This window comes from Cynocephalus volans, chromosome 16 (assembly GCF_027409185.1).
Source record: "Cynocephalus volans isolate mCynVol1 chromosome 16, mCynVol1.pri, whole genome shotgun sequence".
NCBI classification, from domain to species: domain Eukaryota; kingdom Metazoa; phylum Chordata; class Mammalia; order Dermoptera; family Cynocephalidae; genus Cynocephalus; species Cynocephalus volans.
The window spans coordinates 7,466,379-7,493,500 of record NC_084475.1 but is presented as its reverse complement, the minus strand read 5'-3'; the positions used below and the strand labels follow the sequence as shown (position 1 = coordinate 7,493,500).

Sequence of the window (27,122 nt, the reverse complement as noted above, 5' to 3'; positions counted from 1 at the left end):
TGCCTTTTTGCTCTGTTGATTGTTTCCTTTGCTGTACAGAAGGTTGGGTGAGATGTAATCCCATTTGCTTATTTTTGCTTTTGCTGCCTGCATTTTGAAAGTTGTCTCCAAAAATTTTTGCCCAGACCAATGTATGCTTTAGAGTGTTTCCCCTATGTTTTGTTTCTTTCTTTCTTTCTTTTTTGGCAGCTGGCAGTCCCCTATGTTTTCTTCTACTCGTTTTATAGTTTTAGGTCTTACATTTAAGTCTTTAATGCATATTGAGTTGATTTTGATACATGGTAAGAGACAGGGATCTAGTTTCTTTCTTCTGCAGAAGGATATCCAGTTTTCCCAGCACCCTTTATAGAAGAGGCTATCCTATCCTTTCAATGCATGTTCTTGGTGCCTTTGTCAAAAATCAGTTGACTATAGATAAGGGGAGTTATTTCTGGGTTCTCTATTCTGTTCCACTAGTCTGTGTGTCTATTTTTATTACAGCATCATGCTGTTTTGATTACTATAAGCTTTGTAATTTTCAAGTCAGGTCATGTAATGCCTCCAGCTTTGTTGCTTTTTGCTGAGGACTGCTTTGGTTATTTGGGGTCTTTTGTGTTTCCATATGAATTTTAGGATTTTTTTTCTATTTTTGTGAAGAATGTCATTGGTATTTTGATGCAGATTGCATTGAATTAATTCTTCCAATCCATGAACATGGAATACCTTTCCACTGTCTTGTGTCCTTTTTAATCTCTTTCATCAGTGTTTTGTAGTTTTCATTGCAGAGGTCTTTCACCTCATTGTTTAAATGTACTACTAGGTAATTTATTTTTCTGGTAACTATTGTAAATGGGATTGTTTTATTGATTTCTTTTTTACCTAGTTCTCTAGGTGTATAGAAACACTACTGATTTTTTGTTATGCTGATTTTGTATCCTGCAACTTTACTGAATTTGTTTATCAGGTCTAGGAGTTTTTTGGTTGCGTCTTTAGGTTTTTCTATGTAAGATCATGTCATCTGCAAACAGGGACAATTAGACTTTCTCTTTTCCAATTTGGATGTCCTTTATTTCCTTCTCTTGCCTAACTGCTCTGGCTTGAACTTCCAGTACTATGTTGAATAAGAGTGGTGTAAGTGGGCATCCTTTTCTTGTTCCTATTTATAGAGGAAAAGCTTTCAATATTTCCCCATTCAATATGATGTTAGCTGTGGGTGTGTCATATATATGCCCTTTATTGTGTTGAGATACTTTCCTTCTACACCTAATTTTTTGAGAGTTTTTATCATTAATGGATGTTGAATTTTATCAAGTGCTTTTTCCACATCTACTGAAGTGATCATATGGTTTTTATCCTTCATTTTGTTTATGTGATGTATCACATTTACTGATTTGCATATATTGAGCCATCCTTTCATCCTTGGGATAAATTCCACTTAATTGTGGTATATAATCTTTTTTGATGTGCTACTGAATTTGGTTTTGTAGCCTGTCCTTAAACAGTTGAATATGTTAGGCTAAAATACACACATGAACCATATACATTACAGAAAATTACTATACCCACTAACCATCTTAGACTATTTACTGTATTAAAACAGATATTCTCAGAACAGGATTTCCTAAATTGTGATCCATAGAACTGAGAGATTAGTTTGTACTAAATGAGCTATGCTAAACTATAAGATCTATGTATATGGGACTCTGTTCAGCTTTCCTAGCATTGTATCCTTAGTGCTCAGACCAATGTTTGCTAAAGAGTATTCAACAAATACAACAGTACCCTTCAAAAACTTTTTGAAGGGTACTTCAAAACATGGAAAAATAAAATTAAAGGATAATACAAATCTCTCCATAAACTTTTTGAAGACCCCTTGTATTAAACAGATAAACATTCTGAACTATGAAAAAATCGCTACTAAAAATTTAAACATTTTTCAAAGAAGAATAATACCAGAATAAAAGTAGGTGTAAATACTAGAGATGTATAACAGTAAATATTAAGGACAGAAAAATTAATCAAGAGTATATGAAACATACTCCAATTCTCATAAGAGCTAACCCCAGGAGAATTAAATCTAGACTAATTCTCCTACTTTTTTCGCCTAACACTCCAGTTTTATTTCTCATCATCAAACTACCAGTCACTACCCTTACCTGTTATAGTTTCTTTACATTTTTTTTTTTTTGGTGGCTGGTTGATACAGGGATCTGAACCCTTGGCCTTGGTGTTACCAGCACTGTGCTCTAACCAAGTGAGGTAACAGGCCAGCTCCTGTTGTAGTTTCTCTAGACTTTGATATCATACCACTCATTCTTTCAAGATTTTAGCTACTGGTTCACTCTCATCCTCTCAAACACTATTCCAATTATAACTTTTCAATATTCAGACAAATGATCTTCTGATACCTTGACCTCTCAGTTAGTTTACCTCCTCACCTCCAGGGACCTTTTCCCCAATCCTTTCTCAGGCACCCACTCCCATGGTTATAACCTTAACTTCATCATTAGTAATGACTACAAGATGTCCATAATCTCAATCTCGAATGACTCTACCACCTAAGATATTTCTAGCTCATTTCTTTGATCCTATTGGTACATGTACTCCATTGAACTTATTACAAGTTTACTGCCCCTCACTCCTCATGCTTTCATTTCCTCTCTTGCTCAGTTTAGGTTCCACAGCCATCACTATCATCACTCCTCTGCAAACACCCTCAATTCTCACGATCCTCTCTCAACTTATTATTCTAATCTGGCAAAACTCCAACTCTGGTTAAGGTCCAATTCTCCACATACTTACTCTATAACTGTTCCAGTACAGTTAAATGTGACTGACTTTATGATGCTAACAAATCCCTCTTTAAATTAATGTTAAGTGGGACATTAGTACTTCTCAGCAATCCTACTGCACTTCCCTAATTCATTCACTCTCTGGAACACAATTTCATACTTTCTTCTGTCTGTTCAAACCCTGACATCTCTTTCCCCTTCCTCACTTTCAGGTGGTTAAATCATTCTCCATTTAGTTTAGAAAAGAGGAAAAAATGAGAAGAGGCTTTCTACAAGCTTACATCAATGTATCTACCTACTGACCTGTATCTGTGCCCATGAAATAGCCTTCTCTCTAGTTATTTACTCCTTTCTATGCCCAATCCCTTCATTTTTGGTTTTTACTTGTCATCTACTCAAGTACATTATTTTAGCATTTCTCTCCTCTCTTCTGCACCATCAATATCCCCTCCCTACCAGAGCACAGCATATAACTAGACTGAAATTTATTCTATTTTAGAAAATGCCTGTTTGTCTCACAGACTCCTATACCTACTTCCCTACTGCTCTGCTCCATTTCATGACAAAATTCTCTGAAGAAGAAGTTTATACTCACCGATTGCAATTCTTTTCTCCCACTCATTTTTAAATCCTCATTATCAAACTTTTGCTATCATGATTCTACTTATATGGCCTGTCAAAACTGTCAGTGACCTCCAGGTTGCAATTCTAAATAACTGTGTTAATGGAAAACCTTAATGAGAAGGTGACATTCTAGCAACGATCTAAAAAAGGTGAGGGAACAAGCCTGGGCTAATGATAAAAATATCTATCAATTGGACAGCATGGGCACCTACTAATCAGCAGACATACACTTGAGAGGTCACCAGATATGTAAGTAAATCTAACGATGACGACAAAATCATCGACATATAAATGGTATTAAAAGATGTGGGCCTGAATGAGAATAAAAAGAAAGTGACCAAAGACAAGAGAAGATATCTGAGGTCCAGGCTCTGGAGTATTCCAACTTTTGGAAGTGGGAGAAAAAAAGGAAAAGGCAAAGTAGACTGAGAAGATGCCTGAAAATTATTAGGAAATCAAAGAGATCATGAAAAATTGAAGGCCACAGAATAAAGTACTTTGGGGGAAGAGAGAGCGAGCAACTGTGTTGAGTGTTGGAGGTAAGTCAAATAACTATAAGAACTGAAAATTAAGCACTGGATTTAGCAAGGTGGAGGGAAGAAAATGACTGCAACAAATGGAAAATCACAGAAATGTTCAGAGTATATGAAATACACTTTGTAATTTATAATACATATTTTTTGTTTCACAATAGTTAAAAAGAACAAATTTTTCATTTTGTTAGAAGTCCATGAAGGTTGAGACTTCAACTGCACCATCACGCAGCAGGGAAGCCTCACCACTACTATGTGTACTTTTTAGGCTTAATACACCTATGTGGAGAGACACTTTAACATGTGGAAAAATCTAGTACATAATTCTCTTCTATATAAGACAGACTGCAAAAACCAAAGGTATTTGGAGATGGCCATGGAAGGCTGAAGTGATGAAAAAGGATTCTGAAGGAGATGTGAAGAGATATACATACACACACTCAAAAAATACCAAAAGCAAAATTAAAAGTTAATTGGAAAATAGGGAACAAATTATATAGGATTATTATTCTCCATATATTAAGAGCTGTTTTAGATGTCAATAAAACGACCATATCAGTAAAAAAAAAAAAAAAAGATGAAAAAATATGGCCAATAAATGTAACAATAAATTTTCAACCTTTTAAATAAAAATGCTACAAAATTACATAATATGATGCTTTTTTTTTTTTGCCCATCAAAAATACAAAGTATTGGTGAAGGTTCTGAGAAAAATATTTTTATACATTTCTGAAGGGAGTGTACCAGAGGGTAATCTAGTAATACAAATAAGTAATACGGGATTTTTAAAATCAATTCCATTTCAAGGAATTCGTTCTAAGGATATAATGATATGAACAAATATTCAGCAATTAGTATGTTTACTGAGGCACCATTTATAACAACAGCTACCACAAAAAGTTGGAACAATCTAAATGTTCAACAGTATACTAGTTTGAAAAATTATGTTACATCTATATAATGTAATGCCATTCAGACAACAAAAAGTTGTTTTAGAAGAATATTTCTTAAGATAAAAATGCTTACAATGCAATTTTTAAAAGTCAATTTCAAAACATGATATGCATATTATCACCTTAATTTTAAAAGTTCGTTATGAATTGAATGTTTATGCCCCCTCCCCATCCCCCCAATTGATATGTTGAAGCCCTAACTCCCAGTGTGGCTGTATTTGGGGTAAGGAAGCAATTAAGATTAAATGAGGTCATAAGTGTGGGATTGTGACCTGAAAGGATTAGTGTCTATAAGAAGAAAAACCTTTCTCCTCTCTCTCCCTCCCCACATGCATGCACTGGTGAAAGGCTATGTTAGGGCATAGCAAGAAGACAGCCATTTGCAAGCCAGGAAGAGAGCCCTCACCAGAAACTGAATCAGCCAGAAACTTGATCTTGGACTTCTAACCTCCGGAACTATAAGAAAATAAATTTGTTGTTTAAGCCACCAAGTCTGTGGTATTTTGTTATGGCAGGCTGAGCAGACTAATACAGTACACATGCATAAAAAGATTGCTAAGATATATCCCCAAATATTAACAATGCCTTTCTGAATAAAGGGATTATGGGTGATATATGCTTTCTTCTTTTAGTTTAATGTTTTATATAATTAACATGGATAACTTTTTAAATAAGAAAAAACTAAAAATTATTTTCAAAAGAATATAATGAAAACATTCTTGAAAATGCTTTTAGCAGTACTTATGTTCTAATAGAAACTAGACACACGTTTATTTTTATTTTTAAGCAAAGAGAACTGAGATAGCAACTTTTTCAATGGCCCCCAGTGATCCCCATCCCCCTTTACTCATATCCTTTTTGTAATCCCTACCCCTTGGGTGTGAGTTGGACCTAGTGACTTGCTTTTAATGAACAGGATATGCAAAAAGTGACAGAATGTCAAGTCCAAGATTAGGTTATAAAATCTTTCACTTCTGTCCTGCTTGTACTCTCTCTGCCTCCTGCTTGCCTGCTTTTTTGAAACAAGCTTCTGTGTTGTGAACTGCCCTATGGAGAGGCCCACATAACAAAAAAGTGAGTGTAGCCTCTGGCTAAAAACCAGTGAGGAACTGAGGCCCTCAGTTCAACAGCCCTTGAGAAACTGAATCCTTCCAACAGACCACATGTGTAAACTTGAAAGAGGATCCTTCCCTAGTTGAGCCTTGAAATGACTACAGTCTCAGCTGTTACTTTGCAACCTTTGAGAGCCACAGAACCCAGTTAAGCTGCATCTAGATTCCTGACCCACAGAAACTGAGAGATAACAAATATTGTTGTTTTAAGCTAATAAATTTTATGTGTAATTTGTTATGCAGCAATAGGTAACTATTAAAAGGACCTATTCTTGAGGTCATTCAATAATAATAAATAGAATTTAACTGGTACTCCCCTACAAGTCTAATAAATTTTTATGTTTAATGAATAACTTCTAGATTAAAAAAACCAAAAAGACAGAACTATAAGAGACTTAGAGATAAAGAATGGCAATGGAGATGTAAGATACAGGATTCATAAATCTCCAGCTTCTTGTGTGTCAAAACACAAGTCAAGAATACCTTTTGTCCCTTCCTTGACCCCACAGGATTTTTCATGGGCTTCAGGAACATATATATTGCTTAGGAAAAGAAAAAAACCCACATTTTCCCAGAAATATATTTATAATAGTATGTACTTGTGAGAAGTTATTAATCACACATACAAATGAAAATCAAAACCATAATGAGATATCATCTCATGCCAGTTAGAATGGCTACTATCAAAAAGACAAAAAATAACAAATGCTGGAATGAGGAAAAAGGGTAACTCTCATATACTATTAGTGGGAATGTAAATCAGTATAGCCATTACGAAAAACAGTACCAGAGTACTTTTAAAAGTTCACAGAAAGATTTGTATTATCTCTTAATACCATTTTTCCACAAACTTTCTGAAGTATTTGAGGTTTCTTAAAAAACTAAAAATAGAAATACCATATAATCCAGTGTCGTAATACTGACTATAAAGTTGAACCTTGACTAACTCAAGGGTTAGGGGTGCCAACGACCCCCACGCCCTCCACAGTCAAAAATCTGCCTATAGGGCCGACCGCGTGGCACACTCGGGAGAGTGCAGGGCTGGGAGCGCAGCTGCGTTCCCGCCACGCAGGTTCGGATCCTACATAGGGATGGCCGGTGTGCTCACTGGCTGAGCGTGGTGCGGGCGACACCAAGCCAAGGGTTGCAATCCCCTTACCGGTCACACAAAGGACAAAAAAAAAAAAAAAAAAAAAATCTGCCTATAACTTTTGACTCCCCCAAAACTTAAATAGTAGTTAAGTATTTAAGTAGTTAAGCGTGTTGCACTCTTTCCTTAAACTTGCTGCCACACCACAATGCTTGCCCAAAGTCTCATGGGGATGGGAGTCTACTGTTTGGTAGGCTACTTATCTGTTTGGTTAGATATGCCTTGCATTTGTGACATACCTAACCCCAAATTTTCCAATATATGTATTGAAAGAAATTCACATATAAGTGGACCAGCACAGTTCAAACACATGTTGTTCAAGGGTTTGCTGTATATCCAAAATAAGGGAAATCTCGGGCAGGCGTTAGTGGTATAGTGGTGAGCATAGCTGCCTTCCAAAATAAAGGAAATCTGTATGTTGAAGAGATATCTGTGCTCCCATGTTTACTGCAGCACTATTCATGATAGCTAAGATATGGAATTAACCTAAGTGTCCACCAACAGATGTATGAAGAAAATGTGGTCTAAATATAGAACGGAATATTATTCAGCCATAAAAAATAATGAAATCCTGTCATTTGCAGCAACATGGATAAGCCTGAAGGACATTATGCTAAATGAAATAAGCCAGGCACATAAAGATAAATGTCACATGTTCTCACTCATATGTGAGGGCTAAAAAAGTTGATCTCATACAAGTAGAGAGTAGTATAATGATTTACCTCAGGCTGAAAAGGGTAAGGGGCTGGGGGAATAGGGAGAGGTTGACTAGTGGCACTAAAATACAGCTAAATAGGAGAAATAAGTTCTAGTGCTCAATAGCACAATAAAGCAACTATAGTTAAAATAATTTATTGTATATTTTGCAATAACTAAAAGAGAAGATTTGGAATGTTTCAGCACAAAGAAATGATAAATGTTTGAGGTGATGGATATCCCAATTACCCTGATTTGGTCATCACACATTGTACACACGTATCAAAATGTCACATGTACTCCATAAATATGTACAATTATTATGTATAATTTTAAAAATAAATCTAAAAGTTAGTTATAATAACTGATGTTCCAAGCATTGTGCTAAGTAAATTAGATGTATTATTTCATTTAATCACCACAAACACCTTATGGAGTGAGTGATATTACTAATGCCATTTTACAGACAAGAACAAAAGGATTAGAGAGATTAAATAACAGAAGTTACACATCCAGTAAGTGGCACAGAGAGAATCGAACACAAGCTTATCTGATCCCAGAGCCTGAGCTATTCATCATGATGATAAATTGACCTCATCAAAAAAACCAAAAATCACACAACTTAGTATTTATATATAAACTGCCTGTAAAAAGGCCAATGACTATAGATTATAGGTGTAATTTTATCCTCTTTGTGAAGTATACATAAAAAAGATTTTATACCTTTACCCACAATATCCTTAGATAAAAGGGAGTAAAGGGTCAATCTAAAACACTGTAATAATTGTAGCTAAGATTTACAGCACCATGGACCAAGTAATTGTTTTTTTTTTTTTTTTTTTTACATATTTTAATGTAGTATATCTTCACAACATTCTTATGATATATAATCCCCATTTTACAAATAAGGAAATTAACTAGTCTTATGGTTATATAATTTGCCCCAGGACATACAAGTAGAAAGTGGCAGAGCTGCTATATGAACACAGGCAGTCTGGTCCAGAGTTTGTGCTCTAAACCAGTGCATTTTACTCTAAACTAGTACATTTTACTTCCTCAAAAACTGAAAGTAAAGGGACCAATCAACGGAGTGAAAAGACAACCTACAGAATGCAAGAAAATATGCGCAAACTATACAGCCAACAAGGGATTAATATACAGAATATAAAAGGAACTCAAACAGCTTTGCAATAAAAAAAAATAATAAACAAAGAACCCCCCCAAATAATCCAATTTAAAAATGGGCAAGGAGCTGAACAGACATTTTTCAAAGGAAGACATACAAATGGACAAATGAAAAAATGCTTAATATCACTCAGCATCAGGGAAATGCAAACCAAAACCACACTGAAGTATCTTCTCACACCAGCTAGACTGGCTATTATCAAAAAGGTTGAGAATAACAAACACTGGTGAGGATTTGGAGAAAAGGGAACTCTTATACACTGTTGGTGGGAATGTAAATTAGTACAGCCATTATGGAAAACAGTATGGAGGTTTCTCAAACAACTACAGATAGATCTGCTGTATGATCCAGCAAGCCCACTTCTGGGTATATACCCGAAGGAATGGAAATCATCATGTCAAAGGGATACCTGCACTCCACTCCCATGTTCATCACAGCTCTATTTACAATAGCTAAGATATGGAACCAACCTAAATGTCCACTGAAGGATGATTGGATAAGGAAAATGTGGTATATGTACACAATGGAATACTATTCAGCCATTAAAAAGAACGAAATTCTGCCATTTGCAGCAACACGGATGAGCTCATAGAAAATTATATAAATGAAAGAAGCCAGGCACAGAAAGAGAAATACTGCATGAACTCACTCAAAAGTGGGAGGGGGGAGAGCGAGCGAGCGAGAGAGAGAGCGCGCACATGCATGTGTGTGCGCACACAATTCTGGAGAGAACAGAACTATAATTACTAGATGTGGGGAAGGGGGAAATGGAGGGGGTAATGGAATAATTGAGTAAGAGACACAAAGAATAATTAAGATTTGTAATGATGAGCATACTAATATTGATTTGATCATCATATTCTGTACACAAACACGAATACTCAACACTGTATTAACATTTACTACGAACCAAGCATTTTGCTAAGTGCTTCATATGTATTAATCTGATTTAAGATTATCCCATTTTTACAGATGAGAAAACTGAGGTTTAGAAAGGTTAAGGGACTTGCCCCAAATCACACAACGAATAAGAAATACCATAGGCAGAAAAGTTATAGAGTGAAGGTAGGATAAATCTATTTTCTTATTTTAGAAATTGTTTTATTAAAATCACTGATATCAGTTGGTTATCCTTTTTTTTGATAAAAATAGAAAGTAGCTTTGTCTCATACCTAAAAAACGAATTTTTTGCTTTTTAATCTAAGGATAGTAAGAAACGCTTACGGAATTTACACAGTAGTATGATTAGAGGGCAATGCATTTCTGGACTATATTGTGTCTACTTAAAGAGTTCAACAATAAATCCTGCTTGTGACCCTAGACAAATCAGTTAACTTCTCCAGGTCAGTTTCCCCACTGTGAGACAATTATCCAACACAATTCCCTGAACCTCCCCTACTCTGCAGCAGTTCAGTTATGTTATGTAACACCATCAATCATCCCCATTGTTGCAGAACCCAAACATACTGTTTACTTGTATTTTTTCCACATTTTCTGCATACAACACATTTGATTCAAGGAACAGTAAAACTTAAATCAGATACTGTAGAATCTAAAGCTATATAGATTGAATCACTCAATTTATTAGACAAATACTCTGGATCAACAGCTATATCCCAGGGTAGCTTTCCCTAGAGTCTCTAGCCTAAATATCAATGACTTGGTCTGGTTTGATACACAATTTCCTTTTACATATAGGACAACACAGAAAGTCGGACATACATACACAGATGCCACGTACAAAGAGACAAACCAAGAAAAAATATAGATGCCCATTTCTCCAAAACAAAAGCTTCATTCTTCCAACATAAAGTACAGGCACCAAAAGGTTTAAGATTAGATAGTACAGAAACATTTCTTATTACTCCCCAGAAGTCAACAGTAGTAAAATGAACCCCACAGACTTCCAGCATTGTTCATTGTACCACTTGTAAGTAGCTTGTAGTAGCCCTATAATCCAGTTGGTTCTCAAAGCGTGGAACCTCAACCAGCAGCTTCAGCATCATCTAGGAATTTGTAAGAAATGCAAATTCTCCATTCACCCCAGACCTACTGAATCAGAAATTCTGTGGGTAAGCCCAGCAATCTGCATTTGGCCAAGTCTTCCAGCTAATTCTGAAGTATGCTAAAATTTGAGAAGCACTATTCTAACCTTTAGTTTGACTGTTGCCTCTGTGAGATATATTTTCCTAAACTTTCGGGTGACGATGAGTAAAGCAGGTGGGCAAGAAGATACCAGAATGCTTGCCTGAACTGAATACACACATACATTAATATACATAAATATACATAAAATATGATCATTGTTCTGCTGGTATATACTATGTAGAAGAAAATCAAAAAGCATGGCTTGATATTTGTATTTTATGAGTGTACTCATTAATTCGTTTGTTAATTGTGTACTATGTAGAGAAATAGCTTCAACCCTCAGGTTACCACTCTTATCTCAGTAGAAACTTATTTTCAGTAAGTCTAATAACTTTATCAGAAAAGAGCAAATCTATGCTTTAAACCTGTTTCAGATAATAAAAGGAAAGACTACATAGCATGGCAATTCGCATTTTGTTATCACGTTTTAGTTTTTTCCTGGCTTTCTAAAAATCTTAACAGCAGTTTAGTTTGGTACAATTCTAATTCAGCAAATAATTCATGCTTGTGGAAAATATACATAATCACATGAATAAAATTTCTCATAGTGATTCAGCACAGGCATTCCAACAAACAGCAGCTACTTTATTTCATGACAGTAGCAATAGCTAGATTAGATTAAGGACAGTCAGGTCAGATGGGCAACGAGGAAGTGAAAGATTAGGTTCCCCTAGTCATTCTGATTTGCGAATCTGGTAAAGAAAAGGCCTCTGATAGGGTTTTTCTTCCAAAACTCAAGCAAGGCATAGGGAAGTAGCACATTTATTTATTTTACTTTATAACACTAAAATTTGCATGAAGAAATGCAAAGAGCACAATACTCCGCTGCCCAATAAAAAAATGTGACAATATCTCAAAACATGACAAAGATTCTTCTAACCATGTGCTACAGTGCTATTTAAAGAGATATTTTGTTCCTTTTGAAAACAGAAAAGCTGGTTCCTAATACATAACTGTTATTGACTTAGAAAGGAACAGTCATCTACAACAGTTGATGAAGCCCAGCATTCATCACCCTGAAAGTGAAAAAAAAAACACCAAGGTCTCAATATTCAAAACTAACTCATAAAGTCAAATGTCTCTTATTGTATTAGGTTTGGCTCAAGCCTTCTATTGCTTTCTTTGTTTTAACATGTCTTATGTAGCTTCAAAGGTATATTATCCTGACACTTCAGAGGTATATTATCCTGACATTTCAGATCAGAGTCACTGCTATCTTCCCTCAAACTAGGAATCGTTTTACTCTGCCTATCCCTAATTCTGTAAATACACAGTGGTTGCATTTGCTGTGGTATAACATCAATTTTAATGAGCAGGAAGAAACAAAACACCTAAAACCAAGTCTTCTAAGGTCCTTTACTAATGGTCTGATCTGTATACTGAACTAGAGCTGTGAACATTTCTGACACAGCTCTATAGACTCACTGGAGAGAGTGTAAAGGATGTTGCCAGGCAACTCATCTAAGCTTGAAAGAATCTAAGCATTGATAATGAGTCTCTTACTTTGGCTCCCGCAAAAGGTTTTTAGTGAACTCCCACATGTGTTTACAGGCTATTCATGAGAAGTGGTCTTTCTAAAAGTGTGTCCAAAAGAAGTCCGACTCAGGAACCTATATTTCTTTTCTAATTCAAATTTAATGTTTCCAATATCACACGTATTTTCTATAACCATCCAGTATCCAATATGAAATAGGTATAAAAGGTCATATACAAAAGGTCCAGTGTTGAATGAACATTCATAATCATATCTTCAACATTTGTATTTGCACACGGCCACAACAAAAATCACAAAAATAATCCTGAAAACTATTTATCTAACAAAATTATTTTAATTCTTTTGAAAATTATCTTTGAAATTGTTTTCAATATGTACTCTCATTATTATATCTATATTCAGTAAAAACTATGTTATATTAAGGAGAATATGCAATCAGTTACAAAAGAGGTAAAATATGTCTTCATGAGCAGTACATACGCAAAATACTGCTCTGCTGGATGGATCAGATCCAATCCTCCCACTTTCAAAAGCAGACACTTTGCATGCATGCTTACCAGGGCAGTATGCATCCACATCCAGTTTCTGAGCTGAAGTGAGGGTTGGTGAGCCAAGCTCGGATTCTGGAATTCGTGGGCTCTCAACAAACTTTGCCTTCCTCAGAGGGGCTAAGGACAAAAAGAGAGACAGAGAGAGAGAAACAGAGAGAGTAGAAAATAGAAAGGAGGGGAGAGAGAAAAAGGAAAAAGAAACAGAAGGAAAGAGAAGGAGAAAGAGAAAGAAAGAAACATAGAGGGGTCATGAGTAAGGGGAGCAGCAGGCAACAGATGGAAGCACTTAAATGAACGACACACTCTGTCAGACTCAGATCAGGTTACCCTATTTTTTTGTGCCAGAAAAAAAAATTAACTGCATTCTTCGTAGAGGAGATGGGTCTTGTTAAAAAGTCACTGAAAACTGAAAAAGCTAAAACCTAATATTCAAAATTGTGAGCATGAGTTGGATTGTCTATCACTTTTAGCTTTTTTCTCTCTTTATAATGTAAAGAACTTTCTTATCTTGGCTTCCTTTACCATTAAATATAGATATTAACTAAGGAAAGTGCAGGACTAACTTTTAAGGTTCTGGGTATAATAACTGTAATAAAAAGGTTTTCTTTATTCAGAAATTAACTACTCTAATACTCAGTCATGATAAATACCATAAGTAGGATTAAATATAAGCCATCAGGACTAACCTATGTAGCTTAACAAGGAAATCAATCACCTTACTGCTCAGCCACTAACGTAAGAAGTCAAAACTGCTCATGGGCTGAAATATTAAGTAGGCCATGCCAGTCTGACACTGGATGCTAAGGAGATGTGATTTAGTTGCAAATTTAATCATGAGGTCTATGGAATAGTAATATCCCATGCCATGGAATCCATTTACTATTGTAAGAAATAAAGTATAATTCATGAATTGCAAGTTTTACTTACTCACAGCACATGCAAATTTTATTTACTGATTTTGGGGGGGGGGATTAAGGAACACTATTGATATACAAATAATCAGTTAAATATTTTAAAAGTTAAAATTATGAAGACTGCTTTGGTACTTCAAATTGAGTTCTATCAAGTAAACTATAATAGGGTGAAAGTGCTTAGCAGAGCACTGGCACAAAAGTATCAGTTGAATCTGAAATTGATCTGTATGCAGTGTCATAACTATAGGTGTCCCAGACATGTGAGTGTTTAAAATCACATTACTTTTTTCAAAAGTTTCTGCATGTTCTTCAAAAATCCTCATCCATTACTGACCCACGGGGTATTATAAGTTATTCCTAAAAGACCCTGTAAAAAGTAATATAGGACTTTGTCACTACAATGGCCAGAATTCTAGGACAAAAATGATAAAGTATTAAGAGAATATAGAAAATATTTTTTAAATGTGCCAATACTGAAAACCTAGAGACAATGAAATGATACTTTAAACCTTACGGTGTATATATATATACTTTAAGTGTGTGTTTAAAAAAAACAAAGCCTGTTACTGTCTCCATGGCAACAAAGGCCTTACACTAAGAGTGCAAACAGTATGGTTCTCCGCCAAAAGTAAGCTTTGCAATAGCAAAACTCTCACCTTTGCTAAGAATTGTAATACTTGAGTCTGTTACTTTAAAATCACTACCACGAATGAAAATCTCAGGTAATTTATATGCATATATATGTATGTATGCATACTACTAATAGCCAGTATTAGGATCTCTTTCAGTATAATTTCACCAACCAATTCAAAAATAATGAAACACTTTATTTATTCAGTATTGCTTAGTATAGGAGAAATAATTATAATTTAATTCTTAAAGCTCTTAAATCCTTTACTAGAATTTTGTTAAAGAGTTGTTATGGAATCAGAATAAGTATTTTACCTGCTGAGTTCTGACAAAGACAGCACTGGTACCTGCTCAAGGGACTCTATATATTTAAAAGTCTTAATAAAAATTTTTAATAATAAAATTTGAGGCTAGTAGACAGAAACCAGAAACAGGATAGAGATGAAATTGAAGGATGGTAGGAGAACTTGAGGGAAGTAAAAGGAGTGTACAACAATTACGAGATGGAGTCAAGGGGAAGATCAAGGTCCTAGAGATCATACAAAAAAGAGGAAAGAGATGAAGACTATGAAGAGAGTATCGACTATATGGGGTTAATCAATAGCTGAATAGATACTAGCTGAGTAAATAAAATGAAACCTCTTACTGAAATACATAATTTTCCAGGAAACAGAGCTATTTTAGATCTGTGAATCTAAATGGCACACTGACTTCTTTATTTTTCCCTTCTCAGGACATTCCAACTGAAGTTATCTTTGTAGTTCACAGTGGACATTTAATTTTTTCTATCTCCCTTCACCTCCTCCTCCACTGGGTACTGAGCATGTCTAATGATACGACTAAATTATTTTATAAGGTAGATAATGGTGCTTTCATCCAAGTTATAGAAAACTAGTGTTATTTATAAGTCAATCATGCACAGTACGTATGATCATAGATATGACAGGTTGTACAAGTTATAACACCACTGGATGGAGAACATAAAAGAGCAAGTTGGAAGATGGGGCACATTATTTTGCTTGGAAGGCTAGAATTTTATACTTCATTGTAAAAAATGGTATATAGGATGACTCAGATGGGTAAGAGAACTCTGTTACCAAAAGGATTTATCTAACAGGGGGAAAAAAATGGTTGAGATGAGATGGGTAGGAAGAATCTAAAACCAAAACCAGGTATTTTATTGTTATGTAAGAGATAACAGGAAAGTATTGCTCTGAGAGGTGATCTGACCCCACACTGAAAATATAATTCTTATGCTGTAAGAGACTTGAGTTGAGGAATCTGGCAGAGGTTGAGAGGAAGGATGCATATTGATTTAGAGGATGGGCATAGTGATTTGAAAAATCTAGGTCTTGGCTCTAACACTTACTAGTAGTAAGAAACAGGGCAAGTTATTCAGCCTTACTAAGCCTCGGTTTACTTAGAAAGTCATAGGATGGTTATAAGGCTTAACTGGTGCCAAGCATGGAAAGTATTTAGCACAGTGCTTGGATATGCTGATATGGCTCACATATAAGTTTACTAAGACATGGAGCAGTGAGAGCTATAGCTATGGAAAACAAAGCAAGTGACTTCAAGACCATAGTACATAGAGGCAGTATAACATGGTGGTATGGCAGTTAGGAGTTGGATAATGTAGAAGTTAAGGGTCTCTGCTCTGAAACCAGAGATTCTAGGTTAGATTCCCATCTCTTCCACATTCTCTTAACCGCAAGAACCTTTCTTTGCCTAAGTTTCCTCATCAGTTACTTTGGGTTAATAACAGTACCTACATCATGGATGAGTTGTGAGGATTATGCTAACGCAAATAAAATCCTCAGAACAGTGCCTAGAATAGAATAAATGCTCTATAAATGCAAGCTGCTGTTTTTGCTACTGTCATCATCATCACAGATTCAGCATTATTTGGAATGTCTGAATTGTTTGTGTGTATGTGTCAGGGCAGGGTGGGGGGTGGTAAAATAAAGATGTATAAGATGGGAGATGAGATGAACAGTGTTATCACCAATTATTTTTTAAAAACTGGGAAGGGAATAATGTTGAAGAAAATATAGTATGTTATGCCTTAGAAAGTAGTAGAATACCCAAATCAAAATGGTCTATGTTAGACAATGACAAATAGGTGGGTAAAGAAAGAGTTTAACCGTATAGTTTAGACCACTGGTTCTCAAAATGTGGTGCTTGCACCAGCAGCTTAGTATCAGCTGGGAATTTGTTAGACATGCAAATGATCGATCAGGCCCCACCCCAGATCAGCTGAATCAGAAACTCTAAAGGGTGGAGGCCCAGCCATCTGTGCTCAGTGAGCCCTGCAGGTGATTCTGATCACTAAAGTTTATGAGATTAGAGAATCTACAAACACCACATGTATAGCTGATCATTAAGAGGACTTAAGAAAAAAGCTGTAATAAAATATAAATCAAGGCCTCATCTCTGAGAGTATTAAGGTGTATGGTAAAAGTTAGGGTTTCTATTCAGTCATTCTTCTAGCAATATAACTCTTGTGTTATGTTTTTTAAAAACGGTCCCAAGTTATAAAGTATCCATCATTTGAGGCCTATTTTGAAGAAAGACCGATATTATCTATACTCACTAATTCTTCCCAAAGTCATGTGGAGGTATAGTGGGGAGTGGGGTAGTATAAGAGCAATCAGATATATTACACAGGAATGTTAATTGTGAAAGAGAAAAATCCACCTTTGGAGGTTCCTCTATAAACTGGAATGTTGTGGATGGTGCTGACGCACACACAGTCCAAACAAATATAAAGGCATTAAAATAAGAATTTTAGGGCCAGCCCCATGGCTCACTCAGGAGAGTGTGGCGCTGGTAGTGCTGAGGCTGCAGGTTCGGATCCTATACAGGGATGGCCGGTGCACTAAATGGCTGAGCGTGGTGCAGATGACGCTGTGCCAAGGGTTGCGATCCCCATACTGGTCAAAAAAAAAAAAAAAAAAAAAGAATTTTAAATACCTATTGAGGTATTTGTCTTTGATAAAGGTTTCATGAGAGAAGGGAATTTTTAGGGGAAAACTGGCACAAGACTCAGATAATCATGAGTGATTGGTATGGAGGCACATCAAATCAAAGCAAAGATCAGGAAAATGAGAAATGAAGAATGAACATAAAGATGAGCAGAACAACATAAAGTACCAAGAGAATATTTTTACATAGTTGGGTTTGAGATAAAAAAAATATATTTAATAAGGTTAATCTAAAGATAAACTAAGTGTCAAATGTGATAGGAGAATAAAAAGATTTCAGCTTAGGCAAGAAAAAGATATATGAGGCATCCAAATTGGAAAGGAAGAAGTAAAGTTATCTTTGCAGATGATATAATCTTATATATATATAGAAAACCCTAAAGATTCCACAAAAAACCTGTTAGAACTAAAAAAATGAATTCAGCAAAGTTGCAAAATACAAAATCAATTATCAAAAATCAGTTGCATTTCTATATACTAACAATGAACAATCCAAGAAGGAAGCTAAGAAAACAATTCTATCTAAAATAGAAAAAAAAAATATATATATATATACATATATATGTATATATATATATAAAATACTTAGGAATAAATTTAACCAAGGAGGCAAAAGACTTGTACTCTGAAAACTACAAAATGTTACTGTAAGGAATTAAAGAAGGCACAATAGAAAGGCACGCTTGTTCACAGATTAGAACACTTAATATTATTGAGATGGCAATACCACCCAAAGCGATCTATAGATTCAGTGTAATGCCCATCAAAATCCCAATGACATTTTTTCCCCCCAGAAATAGAAACATCTATCTTAAAATTCATATGAAATCCCAAGGGAACCTGAATAGTCGAAACAATCTTGAAAAATAAAAAAGTTGGATTCTCACACTTCCTGATTTTAAAACTTACTACAAAGCTACAGAAACCAAAACAGTGTGATACAGGCATAAAGACAGACATAGAGACCAATGGAATAGATAGAAAGACCAGAAATAAACCTTATGGTCAAATAATTTTCAACAAGGGTACTGATACCATTTAATGGAGAAAGAACAGTTTTCAATTAATGGTTTTGAGAAAACTGGATAACCTCATGCAAAAGAATGACATTGGACTTTTTTCTTTGACCATATAAAAATTAACTTAAAATGGATCAATGACCTAACATAAGAGTTTAAATTATAAAATTCTTAGAAGCAACATAAGGTGAAAAGATGTGAACTAGAGAACTGTCAAGGAAGTAGAAACGGCAGAAAATTTATCTGAAAAGAGAAAACTATATTTTAAAAAGTTTTAACATGGTTTTCAGATGCAGAATCTTATAATATTCACATTTCAGTTCCTAAACACTTACTAGAAAATAAACCTTTAGGTATTATGAATTTCCTGGAGTGCAGGTGGGAAAGAAAGGGTACAAGGAGAGATACTGTTTGTGTCATTCTTTATTTCGTCCTTAACCCCCAATCTCTGTTAGGCTTAAAATCTGAAAACAGGTAAGAATAGCATCCTTCCAACCCATCCAATATGCTGATTAACTACTTCTCATGATTGTGCTTAAATGGTGATATAAACAACATCCTGAAGAAAGAGAAAATGCCAAGGAGCATTTCCCTTATAGTTATGCACTTCCCACAAAATAGGGGGGATCAAAAACAATAAAGCAAAAAAAAAAAAAAAAAAAAAGAGAGAGAGAGAGAGAGAGAGAAAGAGAGAAAAAGAAAAAAAATAGAATTTAACAATTTGGCACAGGCTAGACATAAGTGAAAAGTAAAGAAGAGAAAAAACAATAATTCACATTCCTTGTTTTTTTTGTAGGGAGAAAGTAACTATCTAAAGAAAAGGAAAACTAAAACAAAATAACCCAGATACAATGCAGAAAAAGGAAATCAAAATTTGACATGACAGTCTTTACCCAATAAGGACTAGTCTACTATAGAAATAGTTTCTGACTCATCATAATGCAAATAAAACTATAACTTCTCTGAAACCAACTATAAAGTTAATATACAGCTGTGAAATGTCTTTCCAGTTCTAATAAATTATTAGACTATTAAACAGATTATCTGATTTCTCTGGCATCTAAACAAATATAAATGAAATATAAAATGTGTGCAGTGTGGCAAAGTATAGATGACTTTGTTTACCAATACAAATATCAGTTAGTGTGTTGCCACTAGTTATCCACAATGGGCTCTCATAAAAATCTTTCCTATCTCCATCAATCACAATGGATAGCTTTAGAAAGAAAAAATCAGAATTCATTTTATCTGAGCAAAAAAGCAACATTACATTGCTTGTACCATTTCCTAGACTAACAGCAATTATACACATTAAAAAAATATTGAAAGCTATCTAGTCAGCATTGACTTATGGCATATGATCTCAATGAAAAGAGAGACTCACTATATAACACAAAGAATGCAGAAGCCATCCAAGTGTAGAAAAAATATTGTCTTTGAATCTGTTGAAAATTAAGCAGTTTAAATATCAAAATAAGTTCTTTTAAAGAAAGTACCATTTAAAGACTTCTTAAGAATGAAAACAAAAACCCTAAAGTAATAAAATTCAAATAACTGAAATGCCATTAATAATTAAAATCCATAAACAATTCAGTAAAGAATGGAATAACTATGCACTAACAGTGACACAGCAAACTGCTACAAAGAAATAGCAAAACATAATGGAATGCACTGGCATGTTTATATATTTGCAAGTAATAATTTCCAAACAATGGGTTATCACAAATATATTAATAAAGTTGTCTACTGACCAAAAGAAAGAGGTTGTGATATCAGGGATAAATGCTTTTTTGCATCTAGTACTTTCTTGTTTAGAAGTTATTGCTGTGAGGTATAACTTGAAAATGTTATGTACAGATACATATTACTGACAACTCTAATGTAATTATGAATCTAATTTCTTCCTATTTAATTTTTCATCTTTTAAATTATTTCCTTATTTGTAAACCAATTCCATAAAATGTATCAGAGCTCTTCCATTCAATTCAGTATGTGTTCCGACCATGTGCAGAGCCCAGTACTAGATTCAAGGGATTCAAACATGATTAAGACTGTCTCTGGCCTGAAGGAACTTAATGATGGGGTTAAGACAGATTAAGAATACCTATGATACAAAGGGGAGAAATCTAAGTGCCACAAAAAGGGTACAAAACAGAAGGACATTTTTCTCTTTAAGCAAGGATTAACATAATGATCTGACAGTATTAAGATACTTCACTAAGAGAAAAATGTACTTCAGAATGCCTCCCAACTCAGTACAGAATTTAATAAATGTTAATTAATTTTCTATTAAAAACCAAAATCACGAGATGATTTTAAGAGGATGGTTTTGAATGATTAATCCTGCTAATTTACCTTCTTTTAAAGTTTCATGAAGTTTTATAGTTACAACAGTTGAAAAGTAAATGGGGGAAAATATGATCAGCTTACACCTCTAAACAGTTGGAAAGGAGCAAACTAAACCCCAAATTGAGCAGACAAAGCACATAATAAACATCAAGGCAGAAATCAACAACAAATAAAAAATAATAGAGGAAAACAATAAAGCCAGAATTTAATTCTTTGAAAAGATGAACAAAACTGAAAAACCTTAATCTAGACTGACCAAGAAAAATTGCAAAGACATGAATTACCAAAATGACAAGTGAAGGAGGACACATCACTATTGACTCTATAGAAATAAAAAGGATTATAAGGGAATATGATGAATAAGCTTATGCCAACAACTTAGGCAACTTAAATAAAACGGACATATTCCTAGGAAGACATATGTGATCAAAACTGATTCACTGAGAAATGGAAAAATCTGAGTAAATTTGTAACAAAGAAACTGAATTAGTAATTAAGCACCTTCCTACAAAGAAAAGCCCAGTCCCTGTTGACACCACTGGTGAATTCTATCATATACATTAAGAAGAAATAATAGCACTTCTTTATAAACTCTATCAGAAAATTAAGGAAGAAGTTGGGACAGGAGCAAATAACCAAGAAAAACAGGTTACTTCAGCTATATATGGTTACATTTTATATTAACGGTATGTGGAAATCTGTAGTGATATTCAATTTGACTTATGAATTTATTTTATTCTTATTTAATCAATTATCACACTTTGCCTTGTTTTAAAAATTAATGATACCACTTTAACTTCTGTCAAATAAAAAAGTTTTAAAACTAAACTTTTTCCAGCATTACATTTATTTATGATAGTTTTCTTATAGAGCTTTATAAACAATTTCAGTTTTGCTGATCTTAGTTGGTACTTCAAAGCCGAATAAAATGTAAGAAAAAAATATTTTTTAAAAAGAGCCTTCTGATAACAGCTTCAATCTCATTTATTGTTATTGGTCTGTTCAGATTTTCTATATCCTCTTGGCTCAGTTTTGGTAATTTGTATGCATCCAGAATCTATCCATCTCTTCCAGATTTTCAAATTTGTTGGCATGTAGTTCTTTATAGTAGTCTCTAATGATTCCTTGTATTTCTGAGGTGTTGGTTGTACTATCACCTTTTTCATTTCTAATTTTTGTTATTTGGGTCTTCTCTCTTCTTTTCTTAGTTAATCTTGCTTAAAGTTAAAGGTTTGTTGATTTTGTTCATCTTTTCAAAAAACCAACTTTTTGTTTCACTGATCTTTTGTACTGTTTTTTGGGTTTCTATTTCATTAAGTTCTGCTCTGATCTTAATTATTTCTTTCCGTCTACTAAATTTAGGTTTGGATTGTTCTCATTTTTGTAGATCTTTAAGGTGAAATGTTAGGTTGTTTATTTGCAATCTTTCCATTCTTCTGAAGTAAGTATTTAATGCAAGAAATTTCCCCCTTAATACTGCATTTGCAGGATCCCACATGTTTTGGTATGATGTGTCATTATTTTCATTAGTTTCAAGAAATTTTTTGATTTCCTGTTTAATTTCTTCTTGGACCCATATGTCATTAATTAGAATGTTGTTTAATTTCCATATGTTTGTATAGTTTCAAGAGTTTCATTTATTATTGATTTCTAATTTTAATCCATTGTGATCAGAAAAAATACATGGAATAATGCCAATTTTTTTGAATTTGTTGAGACTTGTTTTGTGACCTAACATGTGGTCTATCCCGGAGAACGTCCCACATGCTGATGAGAAGTATGAATATTGTGAGGTTGTTGGATGGAATGTTCTGTACATATCTGCCAAGTCCAATAGGTCTAAAGTATTGTTTAGGTCTTGTGTTTCTCTATTGATTTTTTGCCTAGATGATCTGTCCAATGTTGAGAGTGGGGTGTTCAGGTCCCCTGCTATTATGGTGTTAGTGTCAATCTCTTTCTTTAGATCTAATAGTGTTTGCTTTGTAAATGTGGCTGCTCTGACATTGGGTGCATATATATTTATGATTGTTATGTCTTCTTGATGGATAGACCCTTTTATCATTATATAGTGGCCTTCTTTATCTTTTTATGGCTTTTGCTTTAAAGTCTATTTTATCTGATATAAGAATAGCTACTGCAGCTCGTTTTTCATTTCTATTTGCATGATATATCTTTTCCACCCTTTCACTCTTAGTCTATGTGTGTCTTTACAGGTCAAGTGAGTCTCTTGAAGACAGCATATTGTTGGGTCCATCTTTTTAATCCAGTCAGTCAATCTGTGTCTTTTGAATGGAGAATTTAATCCCTTTATATTTAGAGTTATTATTGAAAGGTGTTGATTTACTCCTAGCATTTTACTGATTTTTGTTTAGATGTCTTCAGTACCTTTTGTTCCTTTCTTTCTAATTTTCTGTTTGTCTTCTGTATTTGTTGGTTTCTTGGGGTGACAGATAAACTATTTTTTTTCTCTTTTGTTAGCATTTTTGTTTTGCTGGTAGGTATTGTTCTTTCTTGAATATGCATGGCAGTGATGGTTGTTTTTGTGGTATCAAACCTAGTACTTCTTTGGGAATTTCTTGTAGGGCTGGTCGTTGGTAGTGAACTCCCGCAATTTTTGTTTTTCTGAGAAATATACTATTTGTCCTTCACTTTGGAAGGATAGCCTTGCTGGGTAAAGTGTTCTTGGCTGGCAATTTTTGTCCTTTAGTGTTTTGAATATATCATTCCATTCTTTTCTGGCTTTTAGGGTTTCTGATGAAAAGTATGATGTTATTCTGATTGGGACTCCCTTATAGGTGACTTGCCACTTTTCTCTTGCAGCTTTTAAGATTCTCTCTTTGTCTTTGAGTTTTGCCAGTTTGATTTTTACATGTCTTGGAGAGGACCTTTTTGGGTTGAATGTGTTTGGTGATCTTTAGTCTTCCTGAATCTGGAGATCTGTGACTTTCCCTATACCTGGGAAGTTTTCTGCTATTATTCCATTGAATATGTTTTCAATGCCATTTCCTTTTTCCTCCCCTTCTGGAATACCCATGATTCAGATATTTGAGCACTTAAGGTTGTCTGTTGTCTCTTTTAGATTTTCTTCAATTTTTTTAAATTCTTTTTTCTTTTTTCTGGTCTGCCTGTGATAATTCACACAGCTTGTCTTCAAGGTTAGAAATTCTCTCTTCTGCTTGTTCAAGTCTGCTGGTTAAACTCTCTGTTGTGTTTTTTATTTTGTTGAATGAATCCTTCAGCTCCACAAGCTCAGCTACATTCTTTTTTAAGGCATTGATTTCTTTGTACATTTCTTCTTTCAGATCCATTATATTTTTTCTCATTTCATTGTGTTGTCTAACTGAGTTTTCTTGTATCGCATTTAGTTTCCTTAGAATTGTTACTCTAAATTCCTTGTCTGTCATTTCAAAGACTTCCTCTTCTATAAGATCTAGTGCTTGACAGCCATTATCCTCCTTTGGTGGCGATGTACCTTCCTGATTTTTCATATTTCTGTTATCTTTCCTTTTGTGTTTTGTCATTGTGGCTGGGGGTACCACAGTCCACTTGTTTCACCCTGATGTCTGGCTTGGATCCTGAAGGGACTGCCCCTTTTGGGCAGCAGGAACTAGTCTGGGCTGTTCTGGGACAGCTGGCTCAGGGTGTGGGGGCCCCAAGGCTCTTAAGTCTCTCCCAGGGGCAGGAACTGGCCTGGGTCAGAAGTCTCAGCCCACCTGCCTTCTGCAGCACAGCTGGCTCAGGGTGTGGGGGCCCCAAGCCTCTTAAGTTTCTCCAGGCAGTGGGGACCAGCCTGGGCTGGAAGTCCCACCCCACCTGCCTTCTCTGGGATGGCTGTCTCGGGGTGTGGGAGACCTGAGGCTCTTAAGTCTCTCCTGGTGGCGGGGACCGGCCTGGGCCAGAAGTTCTGGCCCACCTGCCTTCTCCAGCCTGGCAGGCTTGGGGCATGTGGGCCCAGAAGCTTTAAAGTCTCTCTATGCAGTGGGGAGCAACCTGAACTGGGGTTCCATGGCACACAGTTCCTGCCTGCAGCGCAGATCTTGGGTCTTCTGTCATTGCTCCTTAATAGTTGCAAATTACTCTCTTCCACAGAGCAACACCAGGAACCAACTACTCCACCATCTTGACTGGAACCAAAAATTATTTTAAATGATCCTTAAAAACAGCTGTCCTGAAGAGTAGTCCTGGTTTGCTAGGTGAACTAGAAACAGACATTGTTGTCTGAAGGCACAGAGATGTTTTAGGTTGTTATAGCAGCATAGTCTAGCCTATTCTAATGAAAAAGCTCTTTTCAATTATCTGTGAATCCTTCAGAATACATCATGAAGAAAATTTTAATGTGATGCTCATATGTCTAACAGATGTTTAACAGAGGCTCGAAGGCTTTAGCTTCAGAGCCATTTGAGGGTTTACATATCTAGCTAGAATTAAAGGTCTAGTTAATCTTCTAGTTATGGAACATGATACTGATTTTTCTGTTTGACTAGTAATATATGGCTTCTTTTAGGATAAATTTATTTAAGTAAAAGCATGAAATTACAAGAAAATATTAGAAAAACTAAAAATTTTTTTTTAAGTTAAAGTATGGTTATAAGCCGTTCTTAAAAAGTATTGTTATATGCAGGTATGGCAAAAATCATGAAGATGCTATGCTACATGAATGAAATTGAAAAAAGTTCACTGTAACAAACTATATTTCAATAGGGAGACTCTTGATTTAATTCTCCATTTTTTGTCCATTCTGTGTTGAGTCGTGAGCAAAAAATTTAGGCAACTGCATTTATTTTTATTTATTTACTTATTAAAAATATTCATGAGATACAAAGCTAATTGTCCCCCCTCCTGCCCATGATGTGAGGGTCAGATTCATACTGGGGGCATACCCATTACCAGAAATTACTTTTGTACCCTTTGTCCCCTCCCAATTATCCCCCAACCTCCCTCCCCCTCTCCCCTCCACTCCTATTTGTAGCCCTAGGAATGTTCCCTCCCTCTGTTAGACCACGGTACTACTGTGGTCTTTCTTTCCTTCCTTCCTTTCTCTCTTAGCTCCCACATATGAGTGCACACATGTGGTATTTATCCCTCTGTGCTTGGCTTGTTCACTCAACATAAGTTTCTCCAGGTTCATCCATGTTGTTGCAAATGGGAGTATTTCATTCTTTTTTATGGCAGAGTAGTAGTCCATAGTGTATGTATACCACAGTTTCCTTATCCAACCATCTATTGATGGACATTTAGGTTGGTTCCATATCTTGGCTATTGTAAACAGAGCTGCGATAAACATGGGAGTGTAGGTATCTCTTAGACAGGATGATATCCATTCCTCTGGATATATACCCAGAAGAGGGACTGCTGGATCATATGGATCAAATCTATCTGTAGTTGTTTGAGAAATCTCCATATTGTTTTCCATAGTGGTTGTACTAATTTACAGTCCCACCAACAGTTCAGTAGTGTTCCCTTCTCTCCACATCCTCACCAGCATTTGTTATTCACCGTCTTTTTGATTATAGCCAGTCTAACTGGAGTGAGGTGGTATCTCAATGTGGTTTTAATTTGCATTTCCCTGATGACTAGTGATGTTGAGCATTTTTTCATACATCTGTTGGCCATTTCTATGTCTTCCTCTGAAAAATGTCTACTCAACTCCTTTGCCCATTTTTTAATTGGGTCATATATATATATATATATATATTTACTGTATAATTGCTTGTGTTCTATGTATATTTTAGATATTAGTCCCTTGCTGGATGCATAGTTAGCAAAAATTTTCTCCCACTCTGTAGGTTGTCTTTTCACTCTGTTGATTGTTTCTTTTGCTGTGCAGAAACTTTTTAGTTTTATATAGTCCTATTTGTTTATTTTTTCTTTTGTTGCTTGTGCTTTTGGGCTCATGTTCATAAATAGGCAACTGCATTTAAATTAGTATCCACTATAAAGGATAGAACTGCGAAAATATTTTTTAATAATAAGAACAATCTATTAGAGTCATGACTGGGATATTGGT

At 35.1% G+C, this 27,122-nt stretch overlaps 1 protein-coding gene across 1 annotated transcript in view; it reads right to left on the bottom strand.

Moving 5' to 3' along the window:
- TANC2 (tetratricopeptide repeat, ankyrin repeat and coiled-coil containing 2) overlaps positions 1–27,122 on the bottom strand; it is a 435,526-nt gene that overhangs the window by 220,010 nt on the left and 188,394 nt on the right. Inside the window, exon 5 of the mRNA XM_063080666.1 lies at positions 13,226–13,336. Coding sequence (XP_062936736.1) covers positions 13,226–13,336 — 111 coding nt within the window. The remainder of the gene's footprint in view (positions 1–13,225; positions 13,337–27,122) is intronic.